A 14,855-nucleotide genomic window follows, 5' to 3' on the forward strand; every position below is an offset into this window, starting at 1 on the left:
AAAAAAAAAAAAATTTCAATTTACTGATTCTTAGAAAAAAAAAACTTTAAACACACTAATTTGAAAAGTTTAATCAGTTTCAGATGGGATAGAAAAAATAGCTAGCCTATAGAATGTGTGTGAGTCACCATATTAATCTGAGACATGGAAAGTGGTGGCAAGACCAAGTATAATCAAGTTATTTTAGTCACATTTTGGAGGACCAATGAGAATAAAGGTATAATGGAAGTGACATAAATCCATGTTTTGATAGTAGAAGAATAATGATTAATTAAAAGAAAAAAACACTAGTGATGTCTAATAGAACTGCATTTTTTTTTTTTTTTTGGTAGGGTCTAAGAAACTGCATGCCAACATATTTATAAATTTTTTTTAGAGAGAGAGAGAGAGAGAGAGAGAGAGAGAGAGAGAGCTATATAAGGTTTTGGCTGGAGAAATGGCAGAAACCAAGTGTCAACTTGAAGACGGAGAGATGAGCGGCATCCTCGAAGCTAGTCTAAACTAGTGGGAGGTTTGCTGTGCAAAGAAGCCAACAACAGAACAGAAAACAAGTAGCAGGAAATTAACATCTCAATGGCACGAGGGAAGGTGCAGTTGAAGAGGATCGAGAATCCTGTCCACAGGCAGGTCACCTTCTGCAAGCGCCGAGCTGGGCTTCTCAAGAAAGCTAAGGAGTTGTCCGTTTTGTGCGATGCTGAGATTGGGATTATTATCTTCTCCACCCATGGCAAGCTTTATGATCTCGCTACCAAAGGGTCTCTCACTCTCTCTCTCTCATTCTTTTGCTGTCTTTATCTGCAATTTTCTTACTAAGTTTTTCTTTACTTGTTTTAGAAGCATGGGAGGACTGATAGAGAGGTACATGAAATCAACCCAAGAGGCTCAAGTTGGAGAAGCAGAGGCAAAGCTTAACCTGGTATGTTTGCCTATACCCTTGTAAGGGTAAATCTCTCTCTCTCTCTCGTTCTCTCTCTTGTGCATTTGGACCTGTTTTGGTAATCTTTTCATATACACACACATTCATCTTCAATATTCATTTTTCTTTTCTTTTGAGAACAAAAGAATATACTTGAGATAGGAGGGAATTGAAGAAAGCAAACCCACTCCAAGGGAACATTAATCACCAATTACGAACAGTAAACACAGAACAAAAATCTCAAAAGGTGTATCACCCAAGCAGTATATAATATATACACTATGGTAATGGGTAATGGATAGTAGATTCCTTCCTTTGCAAATCACCTGCCAATGAACTTCACATGATAATAATCATACTTTACAACATTAACCATAAAAAAGTATGATAGTATAGTAGTAGTTAGATTAGAAGTTAATTTTTTTTTTGTATTGTTTTGGCTAGATCTAATTTGTCTTGGGACTGTGATAAAATAGTTGGAAAATCAGGTCTTGACTCGGGTGAGTCATTCGAGTCATTCAAGTCGAGTCAAAATAAAAAAAAATAATCTGATCAGGAATCATATAATTTCAGCAAGGTGAAAAATGATAAGACTCAGTTATGAATTGTCCGAATCAAATACACTCCACCTTTTTACCAAAGACACTATAAAGTAGGTGAGTCATCAAGTCATTTTTTAAAATACATAATTGACTACATGATTCATGACTTGGGAAAGTTAAGTACTATTTGTGTGCATTAAATTAGTCGTTAGGCTTTGTAATTTGGTAAACTAAATTTCAATTTAGGCTTTGTAATTTGGTAAACTAAATTTCAATTTCGAACAAAAAATAAAAAAATAATTAAAAAATAAATTCGTTTAACATGCATATTCAATTGAATATAGATTTCAGGTTTCCAATTTTTTTGTACCTGTCGGATTCGAATTTAGTTGATGATTCATGACAAGGGTTGGGTTGGGGTAATGGTTCAGGTTTAAGTTGGGTTTGGTTGCACCTAATCTGTTCACTAATCTAGTTGAGAAAAAGCTAATAACCCTAAAATTATCCCATTTAACTCCTGTCCATTTGAACTTAACCAGCCAATCCAAATATCATTTCTGTGAAAATTATAGTTTGTTGACAACTTCGTCCAAGACCCACTTACTGTTCCCAAGTGTGAGGTGCATGGTTTCAAAACTGCTAGATGGTATTTGAGTATGTTTTCTATCCTGCTAGGTTTTTGTTCATTAGTATGACATATTTGCTTTTAGAATATAGATTGATTGGTATATGAATTTCATATTGATAGGTACGGTTTTAGCTTGCAAAGGGCAAATAATTTTTGCTTATGATTGATATGTTTACTTTGAATAGGTATAAATATGACAGTGGTCGGCTTTCTTAGTTTCTAACTTGCAAGAGGCAATTTATGTTATAAGATTCGTAAATGAGTTATTCAATCACATGTGCTTATATTATTGAACATGTTGGCAATGATATAAGTTCAAAATTCAATGATATGCGAATCCCACACATATTTTTTTTTTAAATTTTTTATTATTAATTTATACATATTTATTGTGTTTAAAAATAGGCAAGAGAACGTTGTCCTTCTGCGCCGTTTAAACTCAGACACAACTGTGCGTGAGAAGACCTAGCTGCTCCCGTGCACACAGGATGTTTTCATTAAATTTAATATAAAAAGATGTCTAAAATTAGCTGCTAAATAATGGATGCTTAGAAATAGGTTGGGTTGGGCTTTTAAAAATTCTAACCCAACCCCGATCCTCTTTAACTGGGCCCAAGATCGACTCGACCTTAGTTTAGGGCTTAAAATTTCAATCCTGACCCACCATTCGGGCTGAGCCAGGCTGACCCTGATTGACCCTAACCAATGGGGGAGGAGGAGAGAGATGCAAGGATGGCTGGGCGGGCTGAGGAGAAGAAGAAGAAAGAAAAGGATGATGAAAGAGAAGAAAAAGAAGGAGATAGAGCCGGGTGAGGCTAGGCTCAACCCAGGGCCTAGTTGAATTGGTGGATCGATGGAGTAGTGAAATTGTTGAGATCAGAGAATGATTTTCTAGAGTTGACAATATGATCTTCTACCTCCTTATGAAATAGAATTTTATACTTAAATTTTGATGAAAGTTAATAGGTTCATTTATATTTATACAATCCATTCTATCATTACTAATTATCAACTTTGATTAAGTTAATATGATGTAACTTAAAATTGTATAGACGCTAATGAGGTTGTGCAGTATTAGTAACTTTAGCATATTATTCATAAAGGGAAGTTAGTTGATAAAAGTTAACAAAAGAAAAATAGGTTTTGATCAAAAACCCTTTGAACTAGAAATTAATTTAAAAGATTCTTTTTAACAAATTGATTTAATGGAAATAGAAACAATAAAATCATGAGTAAAATTGGTGCAAGTTTGGACAATCAAGTAATTGAGCATCTTTAATCTCATTAGATATATACTGATTTTGTAACAAAGAACTTAGATATTATTTTTATTTTATTATTTTGCCAACAACGGGTATCCAGATCTTCAGCCTGACTAGTCCTGTGAGTTCATACTGATCCCATAATGGCTTGGACAGGTTCAATACTGGGGTTGAATTAAAATCATTCAAATTTTATAAAAAATACTAAACACCTCTGTGTGAAGGCCCCATGTAGATAAGAGGAGTTGAAATTAGAACCACATGCTTCCTGAGGCGAAGGTTCCTTACCAACTCTACCCCCTTGGTGTTAAAAGAACTTAGCTCGTAGAAGTTCAAAAGTTTTGTTAATATGCGTGTCCAGCCTTTTTCCTACTTAGAATAAGATTGATGTCATTAATACTTGTCATCATAAATTAGAAAAAGAGATTGTCACAGATCAGGTTTTATGACCATACTACCTTGAGTGATTAATACTGAGCTTATTATTATTAAACTATGTTGAGGATCCTGGTCAAGAAAGAATCATTAGTATTAATATTACGATATGATATTTAGATTAAATATGTTTTTATCATTTATTGTCCATCAGGAGTTACAAGAGGAAATAATCAATTTGAAGCAAGAGATTCAGCTACTTCAGAAGGGCCTTGGGTAAGATCATGCTGTTAATATTATTTTATTTTGATGAATATGCTGTTATATTATTAATAGATGTTTATAAAAAGTACATATTTATATTTAGACTTTAGAGCTTCATCCCCTACCAAATGGACATACATGGGTGGATCCATCTCACAGAAACTCATCTAATCCCACTGATTAGAAAATTTTCAGGCCAAAGTGGGAAGGAAAATAGTTCAAAGGACTCTCTCCGCGGTTTCTTGAGGCCTGATTCTTTGATTTCTTTGTCTCCTCTCCCTCTTAGGATGTGGTATATTTTTTTTTCTTCTCTTATTTATATAAAAAAAAAAATCTTAAGATTAGCTCCGAAGTTCCAAAATCTACAAAATTTCCATAAGACAGAAAATAATAAATAAATATAAAATAAAATCTTCATCATTTCCAACCCTTTTAGTAAGCTTGTGCTAAAACTTTACTGGTGAGATCGGTATGGTATCCCCTAACCCTATCACTTAAAACGACCCATTTAGTGGCATTTATTTTTTCTTCAATATTAATATGATTGACACTGAAAGATTTGTAAAATACATACATTATGAGTTACAATATAATACATATATGTAGAAACGAAAATGAATAACCTAAAACAATGCATAAATGAATGAAAATTGTAAATAAACAATCAAATAATACAATGATTTATTTGGTTCAATAAGATTGCCTACATCCACGGTGAGATGAGATCTGCTTCACCTTTACTCTTAGTGGTAAATAGATATACATCCACTCATTCTCTTGCTTTTCTCAAACTATAGAGAATGAACCTTCACTACAAATTTATAGCAAAACCTATATAGGCACATATTATCAAAATATAATATTTTTACAAATAATGAATCTTGGCCCTTGCAGCCTTTTAATGGACCTTTAGAATTATTTATTTATTTATATCCTATAGAATTGTCCAAGGGGACTTCACTCACACAAACAAGCGGGGAGTGGGGATGATAGGAAAAGGGGGGGGGGGAATAGTGTGATAGGAGTTGATCCCTAGACCACAAACCTGGCGCCTGCTCTACCAGCAGAAGCTGCAACTAATGCGCTATGCAATGGATTCACTACCTTTAGAATTAGTCAACAAACGCAAATGATGGAATACGAGATATCATACCCCTAACAAAATAATATTATTTATTTCTTTTTACATAATAGTAACTGTTTGGAAGGATACTCAGCGAGAGAGAGAGAGAGAGAGACTTATGTCTATACTGTTTTCTATTAGGTATATATATGGAGGGAGAACTGAAGATATGTCTCTAGATGAGTTTGATGCTTTAGAGAAACATCTTGAAATTTGGATATGTCTTATTCGTTCAGCAAAGGTATGTATGCATATCACTTCTAGTTCCACTTCTATTCCTTTTGATTTAGTGGTATAAAACATCATAATATGCGATTATATTTTTTTAATTATTATTTGATCATCAATAGTAATTGTTGAAACTTTTTTGTTTATCGCAGATGCAAATAATGTTTCAGGAGATTCAATTGTTGAAGAATAAGGTTTTCCCTAAACCTCTTTTTATACTTACCCGCCACATAAATATGAAGTCATAACAATTTGGTTATCCATGCCATGGATCTCATATATAGTAACAGATTCAGTTCTATAGGCCTTCCTTTTTTCATTTTTAACGCGGGAAGGGGGAGGGGGGGTGTTGGGGATTGGGGAGATGGTTCCCATTCCTTGGAAAATGGTGGAGGTTAGGTTCCCATGCCGTTGAATGGTGGAAATGAAGGATTTCTAGTACTTAGAAAACAGAATATTTTAGTTATTATAATTATTATTTAAAGATAAGCAAATGAATATACTAAATCAAAGAACGAGGAAGTACAGAAACAAACCCATCGAGTTATTATTCCACCCTCGGCATGACCATCAACAGAAAAATAATCTAATCATAGTAAACTAGAGATTACATAAATCGATATCTAGGTCTTTTTTAAGAAATCGAGCTCAAGTTAGTAAGAACAAATGAATGAACATTATTCCAGGTTACCGATGCTCTGGAAGCCGCCTTATACTTTGCCCACTTGGCTTTACCATATTGACTTCCCTATAACAGAAAGAGATAACCCACAAGATGCTATCCAGATTATTCTTATAGAAATTCCACTTCTGCCCGAAGCATCAAGGGAATTTTCTGACTATTGAGACTTCTTTAAACACATCCAAGGTAGAGGATCACCATGGTGCATTATTGTCATTGAATCCACAGTACTGCGGATCTCTTACTTGACTCCAGAGAATTGTTCCACCTTCCATTTACTACCATATAACTGTATAGGGATTTTTCTCGAATAGCCACTCGAGTTGGAAAACAGCCTCTCTGTACTGCGTACATTATGATCCTTCTCAGACCCTATAATGATGAGAGCCTTGTGCACTGGGTTTATGATGTGCCCCTCTATAGTTTACCATGCTTCATTATGTTTAACTATCTTAAAATTTTAATTCTCAAACATTTATATTCATTCTTCTGATACAAAAATTTACCTATTGCTTGATTTTGAAGGAGGGATTACTGACTGCAGCAAATGAGTATCTTCAAGGGAAGGTAATGAAATATTGTCTTTTATTTATTTTCATAAAAATAATTTGACACTGGAGCTTTTACTATGCTAACATGCATGGATCTTTTCCTTCTGGTCCCCCCTCTATTTTTTTTTGGTTGCAGATATTAGAGCAAGCTGGGACAGTTGAAATGCCTCCAACTCTAACAGGATATTCATATCCACTAACAATTCAAAATGAGATATTCCAGGCTTAGGTGCTTAGGAAAACCATTAATGACAGAAAGGTTGAAAGATTGTAGTGAAGAATTATCGGTTACTTCTCTGGGGGGTTGTATTATGTAAGTAAATAAACTCATACATATCCCAACATTTAGTACTTTAGGTGAAACTATGGTATTTTATGATATATAGTATGATTGTGGCTGTGATGTTTCAGTTGGTTGCTATTTGAAATTATTATTGTGGCATAAATAAGGTTGAAACAAAACTCAAACTCTCTCTCTCTCTCTCTGGTAGACTAATACCTTCATGAGTCTGTGTGTGTGTATAGAGGTTGGACTAATACCTACAAGACCTGCCAACCTAACATCAACATGACTTCTTAAATCCATGTTGAGGTTTTGTAATTTTTTTCATTCATCTCTTGTTCTTTCTGGGCTGGGGAAAAAGTTCTGGGCTTCCTTGAATATATTTCATTCACCCCCAAAAAGTAGATTTGTTATTTTCATATTGATGCATCTAAACCCTAAATTGACTTGTCTAACCCACTTATCATTGTTAATGAACTCTTTGAAAGAACTTTTACTTTGTCCAATATTGTGGTATTTCTAGTTTTATCATGTGTTCTTGTGCTTGGCTTGGAGTTTTTTTTCAAACAAATGAGTCATGTTTAAGTCAATGAGTGTTAGAAAATAAAAATAAAATTCCATCCATCAATTGAAAAGAATAAAAATAATTTTATTAAAATGTATTCAAAATTTTGGTAGATGACTTCCATTTTAATTTTTATAAGAAAACCCAATTTCTTTTTCTTTCCATAAAATTCTCCTTAGATTTTCATTTTAATTTTTATTCCATATAAATAATACCATCAAATAGTAAATACCTAATTGAAATTTGTCTTCTCTCTTTCTAATGCTGTCATTAGACATAAATATGCATATATTTAACCATAAACAAAAAAGGGAGCACACAAAAAAGAGGATACACTTTGTTATGATATAATACTTAAATATAATTTATTACAATACTTAACATTGATTTTTTTTTTTTTCTTCTTCTTCTTCTTTTGGGTTGATAAGAAATTCAATACTAGAGGGAGAAAAAAAAAAAGGTGGGGGGCATATACTTAAGGACCCAAAGGGGAAATACAAGGCTCCAAAGGGGGAGCAAAGCATGACAAAAAAAAAGAAGCCACAGCCCTAAGGTGGGGAGGGGGAAGCAAAAAGGTAAAGGTAATCCCTAGGAAACAATAATAAGCCAACTCCTAGGGGAGTCCACAACTGGATGGCTAAAAACCGAAGCAAGCTTGGAGGAGACGTCAAAGTAGATGATCAATGATTAACATTGATTCATTTCCCTATGTTGTGGTGTTTTCTCTTTAACCCTTTTCTCTGATTGGACCCTATGATTTTCAAACTAAATGTAAAACATTAGTTGTTTTTCCAATACAATTCTTGTAAACCAGAGCAATATCCGGCTACGACAAATTTCCAATCAAGTAAACATGTTGAATCTTCTTCTTGTTGCAATGTAAAGATTGGAGGTAACGCTCCATATGTAATTCCACACTTCATTGACAATGGAAACCACATAATCCTGTGTTACCTTCATAGGAGTGTTAAAAAAATGTGCCAAACTGGTTGCCTTGTGGTACCTATGAGGTTGTTATCAGACAGATTCAAAACCAAAAGAAATGTCAAACTTGTCAATTGGTTGGGGATTTGCCCTGAGAGATTGTTTCTTGAAAGATCCAATGCCTCAAGCTTGCTTTGATTTCCTAACAAAAATGGAATTTGACATGTGAGGCCATTTCCTAACAAGTTGAGTTATATAAGTGATTTTAAGTCACCAATTCCTAAGGTAGTTATAATTCTATGCATCTCCAAATATATTCCCTTGTGCACATAGCAATTGTGTCTTTATAGTAATAGCCATCAGAATTTCATCTATAATTCAATTCGGAATCATCCTCATCATTCGTTATCGATCTCCTTCCAATGAAGAATATATTTCAATGGTAAGTACCCCATAAAACCATTGAAAGAGATATCAAAAACATGTAGATAAGGGAAGGGAGAATCAACATGGGATAGTTGTCCAATGGAACCACAAAATTGGTTAGATCTCATGACAAGAACCCGCAATTCGTAGAGATTTTTCAACCAATATGTGAAAGTATAATTCAAATGATTATCCCCAATATCTAAGACCTCCAAATTCTCACAGTTAGACAATGATCTTGGAACTTGTCCTTGAAGCATATTTTTATTGAGTTTAAGTGAATGTAGATTGCATCCACTTCCAAATGTAAGTGGAATAGGACCATATAACTTGTTGCCCTCTAAATTTAGTACCCCTAAGTTGCTATTACCAAGGCATGTTGGGATGTTGCAACTCAATTTGTTATTATACAATTCCGAAATATCCATATTACTTGCATTGTAGACTGAGAAAAGGATATTTCCATGTTAATTGTTGCCCTCTAAATTTAATATCCCAATTTGGTACTGTGGAGGCATGTTGGGATAGTACCACTCAATTGGTTATTGGACTAATCAAAGAATTCCAAATTACTTGCATAGCAAATTGAGAAAGAGATTTTTCAGTTAATTTATTATCTAAAATTGAAAAGATATGGGCTTTAGAGAGAAGAGATGTGAGATTCCCTAAGACGGGACACAAACTCACTATTAGATTGATTGAATGTTTGGGGAAAACATGGAACTATTGAAACACTCTTGTATCATGTTTGAGTGAAGATCAAGTACTTCGATGTTAAAGGAATACTAATTAATTAGGTAATGACAATTCCAGACTTGTCAACAAGTTGTGAGAAATATCTAGTTCTAATAAATTCTTTTGCCATATCCATTTCAGTATGCACCCTCAATTCTATTACTAAAAAAGTCAAGCCTAATCAATTCCTTTTGGTTCCTAAGGAATTTTGGGAATTTACTAATATTGCAAGACATCACCCACAATTTTTGAATTTGAGATAGCCAAAGTCATTCAATGAAAGGTCATCCATGACCCCACGGAATTGGTTGTTGGACAAGTCTAACATATGCAATGATGGAAGGAAAAAAAAAAAGAATGGATGGGCCTTGGAGAAAATTGTCACCTACCCATAGTTCCTCAAGATCAGGAAAGATACCGCTAAAAAAGAAAAGAATTTGGCCACTTATATTGTTCTATCCTCCCTATGATCATCTCTCTTAGTCAATCTTCTTTTGTGCCCAACCGAATCATCTCGGATAACATATTCTCTGCCCATGAGGTATTCCACTATATCGAGAAGAGGAAGAAAGGGAAGAAGATGTTTGTTGCAATCAAACTCGACATGAAAAAGGCATATGATTGCCTCGAGTGGCCTTTCATTGAACAAATGCTTCTTCAACTGGGATTTTGTTAGAAATGGGTTGAGCTGGTAATGGCTTTTGTTACTACTACCTTCTACCACCTACTAATCAACGGTTCCCGAGGTTTTAGGCAAGGGGACCCCTTGTCTCCTACTCTATTCATATTATGTGCCCAAGCTCTAAGTGCCACTCTCTCTAAAGCCTTTTCTGCAAGTTAGGTGGGGGGAATTAAGATCAAGAATAGAGGTTATCCAATCCACTATTTATTATTCATGGGTGACTGCTTACTATTTACCGAGGCAAGGCCCAATCGTATCTCGGCTCTCAAAGAGTGCTTAGACCAGTATTGCAAGGCTAGTGGGCAAACCATAAACTTGAAGAAATCATCCTTAACTTTTAGCCCAAACACCCCTGCCCGCTTTAAACGTTGGTTCTCCAGCATGCTCAAGATCCCATATGGTGTTGGTCCTAGGAAATACCTTGGGCTCCCATCAGATTTTGGTCTATCTAAAGTACAAGTCTTCCATGATATTAATGATAAATCCCTTGATTTGTTACAGATCTGGAAGCACCAATTCTTATTTCAAGCAGGGAAGGAGATTTTGCTGAAGGCAAAAGCAATGGCAATGAACTCTTATGCATCAGCCCATTTCAAGCTACCCACTACCCACCATGAGAGGCTCCGAGATGCTGCCAGAAACTTCTTTTGGGGAGGAAATGAAGATAGGAAAAAGATACATTGGATCTCATGGGAAAAATTGTGCAGATCCAAGGAGGTAGGTGGTCTAGGTTTCAAGGACTCAAAGTTCCACAACCAAGAGATGCTGGCTAAGGTCGTGTGGCACCTCTTAAATGATGCTGAATCTCCTTGAGCTGTCCTCATGAAGTCTATCTACTACACAACAACAAACTTCCTTCAAGCCCCTCTTGGTTCCCAAGGATCATGGGCCTGGAGAAGCATCTTGGAAGGTAGGCAAGTCATCAAGGAATGTATCATTTGGTAAGTAGAAACAAGGGAAAATGTTCGCATATGGGAGTATAACTGGGTCCCTTAAATTCCAGGCTTCAAAGCCATCCACGCCCTCCGGGTTGCTCTTTGGAAAGGGTATGTGATATTATAGACAATAGAAATCGTATATGGAAATTGGATCTTCTAGCTGAATATTTTCACCTCGAGGACAAACTTGCAATCATGCAGATTCCGCTCTCTATTTCCCAGAACAGATAGAATCATATGGGGGGCTTAAAAAACTGGGCACTTCGATGTGAAGTCTGCCTACCATTTGATCCGCAACTTGGAGGATGCCAAAAAAGAAAAGAAACCATCCACATTCGAACCCATTCACCTCCCACCTCCAAGCCCTCTTTGGAAAAAAATTTGGCACTGTCCGACTTTGCCAAAAATTCAAAATTTCCTGTTGAAGTGTTGCGCGAATGGTGTTGCTACTGGTTCTGCCCTACAGCAAAGGAGAATTAACTTTGACCCTCAATACCTAAGATGTGGTATGGAATGGAAAACGATCGATCACATCCTCTTATACTGTGATTTTGCAAGAGCTGTGTGGTTCTGTTGTACTCTATAATATACTCTACCACAATCACATGGACCCTTTATCAGAGATTGGATCATCAATAGGATGCTTTTAACCTCAAAATCAAAAAAGGAAGGCTGCAGGAATATGACTCTATGCATTTTCATTGCTTAGTCGATTTGGCTAGCTCGCAATGATCTTGTTTTTTTAGGGTCATCAAAGTCTCCTAAAGACATCATTTCCTAGGCTTACAATGCTGCCCTTGATTTCCATAATGCCTAGCAACTAAGTTGGAGCACTTCCCCCCAAAATGCGACCCCTAAGGAAAACCCATCGTCACACCTTTGGTCACCATCGTGTGTGGCTTTGTTAAAATCTGCTGTGATGCTTCTCATATTCCTGATAGTACCCACAAGTGTTTGGGCTTTGTTCTTCTCGATCACTTTGGCATGATACATTCAACTATATCTGAACCTACTTGTTTCCCTTGCATCCTTATTGGTGAGGCCATGGCGATCAGAGGTGGACTTCTTCAAGCTATTAGTGATTGCTTTGATAAGGTGGAAGTTGCGTCTGATTGTAAGGAAGTCATCTCATCCATATTAAATCCTCATCTCAACTCATACTAGCTGATGTCTCCTATTATACATGATATAGTCCACTTGTCAACCTTCTTCCTCCACTGCACTTTTAAGTATGTTCCTAGAGACTCTCTGGCAAGGAAGGCCTTATCCTCTACATGTCAGATAGATTGGCCACTCTCCATTCCTTGGTTCAAGTCTGCTTGTAACTCTGAGTCCTTGAGCTCAACACGTTTTAATGAATAGTCTTTTGCTTACCAAAAAAAAAAAAAGAAGAGGAAATTACACTCTTCTCTCCTGTATGTTTTAGGTATTACACAACCCTCCCCTGTGAAGTTTGTAATTATAAATTCTTCCCTTCTAAGTTGTAGAATATATCAATCGTACCCTGATCATGAGTGAAAAACCGTTAAGTGTGTTACAAATTTGTTTTAAACCCCAAAATACCCTTGGTCCAATGGAGATGAGGATTTTGCCCTCAACCATTATTATTGTCTTCTTCCTTGAGAAACCATGGGAGAGTTAGGGTTTTGAACTTGTGCTATACGGTTCTGAAATATGAAATTGAAGAGAGCATTGATAGTTTTGGTGATCAATTCTTACTCATCTTATTGAAGTCTTGAAGATCGACCCTTATTCTCATCTACTTCCTTGAGAAATCAGAGAGAACGTTGATGGCTTTGGCGATCGATTGGGAGAATATAATCTGTAAATTTTGTATGAAAGGCTCTTTTGGGGGAGCATTTTCTTTCCTAAGGAGTCTGCTTTAGCTTTGGTCCATTCTGTTTCCCCTTGTTTCTGTACTATTTTCTCTCTTCAGGTATCAGGAGGAACCCTAGCAACGAAGGAAGTTCGATTGGCCGATTCTTCCATCTTGAATTGTTGCCAGATTTGATAGGTAAGCCGCTTCTTAACTCTCTCAAAATCTCTCTATCCTTCTCTCTGTTTGGGTCTCTTGACCAACGCAATAGTATGGAAAATTCCAGTCATTATGTTTGAGTGAATTCAACCATACCAGCACGTTCTTGAGACAATTCTATCTCCCATCTCTCTTCGATGTAGGTTTTACTTAGCTAGTGATTCTGCAGAAGAATTAGGGTCGATTTTTGGTGACTTTCAGCTCAGTGTTGCATTGTGAGTTTATTTCAGTTTTGTTCCATTTTGTTTTCTTAATTTGAAGTATTGAATACAAAGAAATCATATTTTTCAGCAAATGTACGATCTTCTTTTTAGTGTAGAGTTGCTGAAGTTGGATTTATTATCTTTAATGAACTCCAGGTGAGCCATTTTACACTATTAGAGGTGCAATATTTGTTTCATCTCATTGGTGCATATCTACCTATTGAATTTATATAGACAGTGATCAGGAAAGAATTATTTGTGGTGCTGTAATTTCTCTTGTGTTTACAATGGAGATGGACTGGGTTGATTCAAGACTGGAGCAAAATGATGATAATAGGGATCAAAATGGGTCTGCTAGGGGAGATTACAGAGATGAAGAACTACTTGATGGTTTTGAAGGAGATGTCAGTGAGAAACCAAGGGAATCAAGCAAGCACCGGAGCAAAGACAGAAAGAAGAGTCGAAAAGAAGAGAAGGATCACCACAGGTTAGATGGAGTAATATTTAAACAAAGGGAAAGGAGGGTAAAAAAGACATTTAACATCTGATTCTAACAGTGTTAACACCATAGGGTATGTTTGTAATTATAAACTTCGTAGGGGGTTTGAGTGTAATACCTGAAACATACAGGGGAGGGGAGTGTAATTTCCTCAAAAAAAAAAAAAAAGATTGTTCTATCCAAGATCCAACACTGTAAGGTGGATAAGGTTTGCAAGAGAAAGTGAGATTAGCCTAGAGAAGTTGTAATCCCATAGATATAATATCTTCAAAAACTTGAGATTCCCAACTGAAATTGAAAACTTACCATGGAATTGTGTGGCTAGCACCTAGATATTGAAGAGTACTACTGTTTGAGTTGAGAGAATTCAGGCAAATGAACAAAGAGGAGAGGATTACTAGATTAGTCAACTAGCTTCAAGTTAGGTTGAAGGAACACATTGCTAGGAAAATCTCCATGGAATCCACAATAACAAAGACTAAGAATAGTCAAAGAAGTGAATTCACCAAAGAATTGGTACTGTGGAACAAAGATTTTGGTTAAAGTTAAGGTGGACTCCGATAGGAAACGAAGTCTTGAGATCAATGCATCCAAGGGGTCTGTAAGTGAACAATTTGATCATTGACAACATAAAAAGGTTAGGATTGTGGATGATATGTCATGAAACCAATCCCTATTTCTTTGAGCTGACAAGTTCACTCCATCAAGATTCAATTCTCTCAAGTTGGATACGTTTTGAACAAATGCTCTCAAATTAGGGATTCCTAGTTAGAAATACTGTAACATATTTAGTCACAGAAGTCAAGGAAAACCAACTTGATCAGCTGTGAGATATCAGATGGAATTTGGCCCAAAAAATGGTTAAAAGCAAGATCAAGAGAAACCAAATCTATGAGCTGTAATATTTGTAATGGAATTTGTCCTAAAAAATAGTTAGCAAAGAGTTTGAGAGTTTGAAGGTGGTGAAGATGGAGAGGATGCTATTGGAATGGAT

At 35.8% G+C, this 14,855-nt stretch overlaps 1 protein-coding gene across 1 annotated transcript; it reads left to right on the forward strand.

Annotated features, from left to right (window-relative positions):
• The first annotated feature begins 454 nt into the window (after window positions 1-454).
• Window positions 455-6,976, forward strand: LOC122072798 (agamous-like MADS-box protein AGL12). Its single transcript, XM_042637209.1, has 7 exons — window positions 455-755; window positions 835-916; window positions 3,938-3,999; window positions 5,252-5,351; window positions 5,491-5,532; window positions 6,546-6,587; window positions 6,708-6,976. The coding sequence occupies exons 1-7, from the start codon at window positions 574-576 to the stop codon at window positions 6,798-6,800; spliced, it is 603 nt and encodes a 200-aa protein (XP_042493143.1). The 5' UTR covers window positions 455-573; the 3' UTR covers window positions 6,801-6,976.
• The last annotated feature ends 7,879 nt before the right edge of the window (window positions 6,977-14,855 follow it).

Source organism: Macadamia integrifolia, chromosome 3 (genome assembly GCF_013358625.1).
Source record: "Macadamia integrifolia cultivar HAES 741 chromosome 3, SCU_Mint_v3, whole genome shotgun sequence".
Taxonomy (NCBI): Eukaryota; Viridiplantae; Streptophyta; class Magnoliopsida; order Proteales; family Proteaceae; genus Macadamia; species Macadamia integrifolia.

What these genes read in the sequence shown, in the direction of transcription:
- LOC122072798 (XM_042637209.1), top strand. Translation starts at nt 574, where the DNA reads ATGGCACGAGGGAAGGTGCAGTTGAAGAGGATCGAGAATCCTGTCCAC. An exon ending in TATGATCTCGCTACCAAAGG is followed by an intron (nt 756 to 834) that starts GTCTCTCACTCT and finishes TACTTGTTTTAG; the next exon opens with AAGCATGGGAGGACTGATAG. An exon ending in ATGAGTATCTTCAAGGGAAG is followed by an intron (nt 6,588 to 6,707) that starts GTAATGAAATAT and finishes TTTTGGTTGCAG; the next exon opens with ATATTAGAGCAAGCTGGGAC.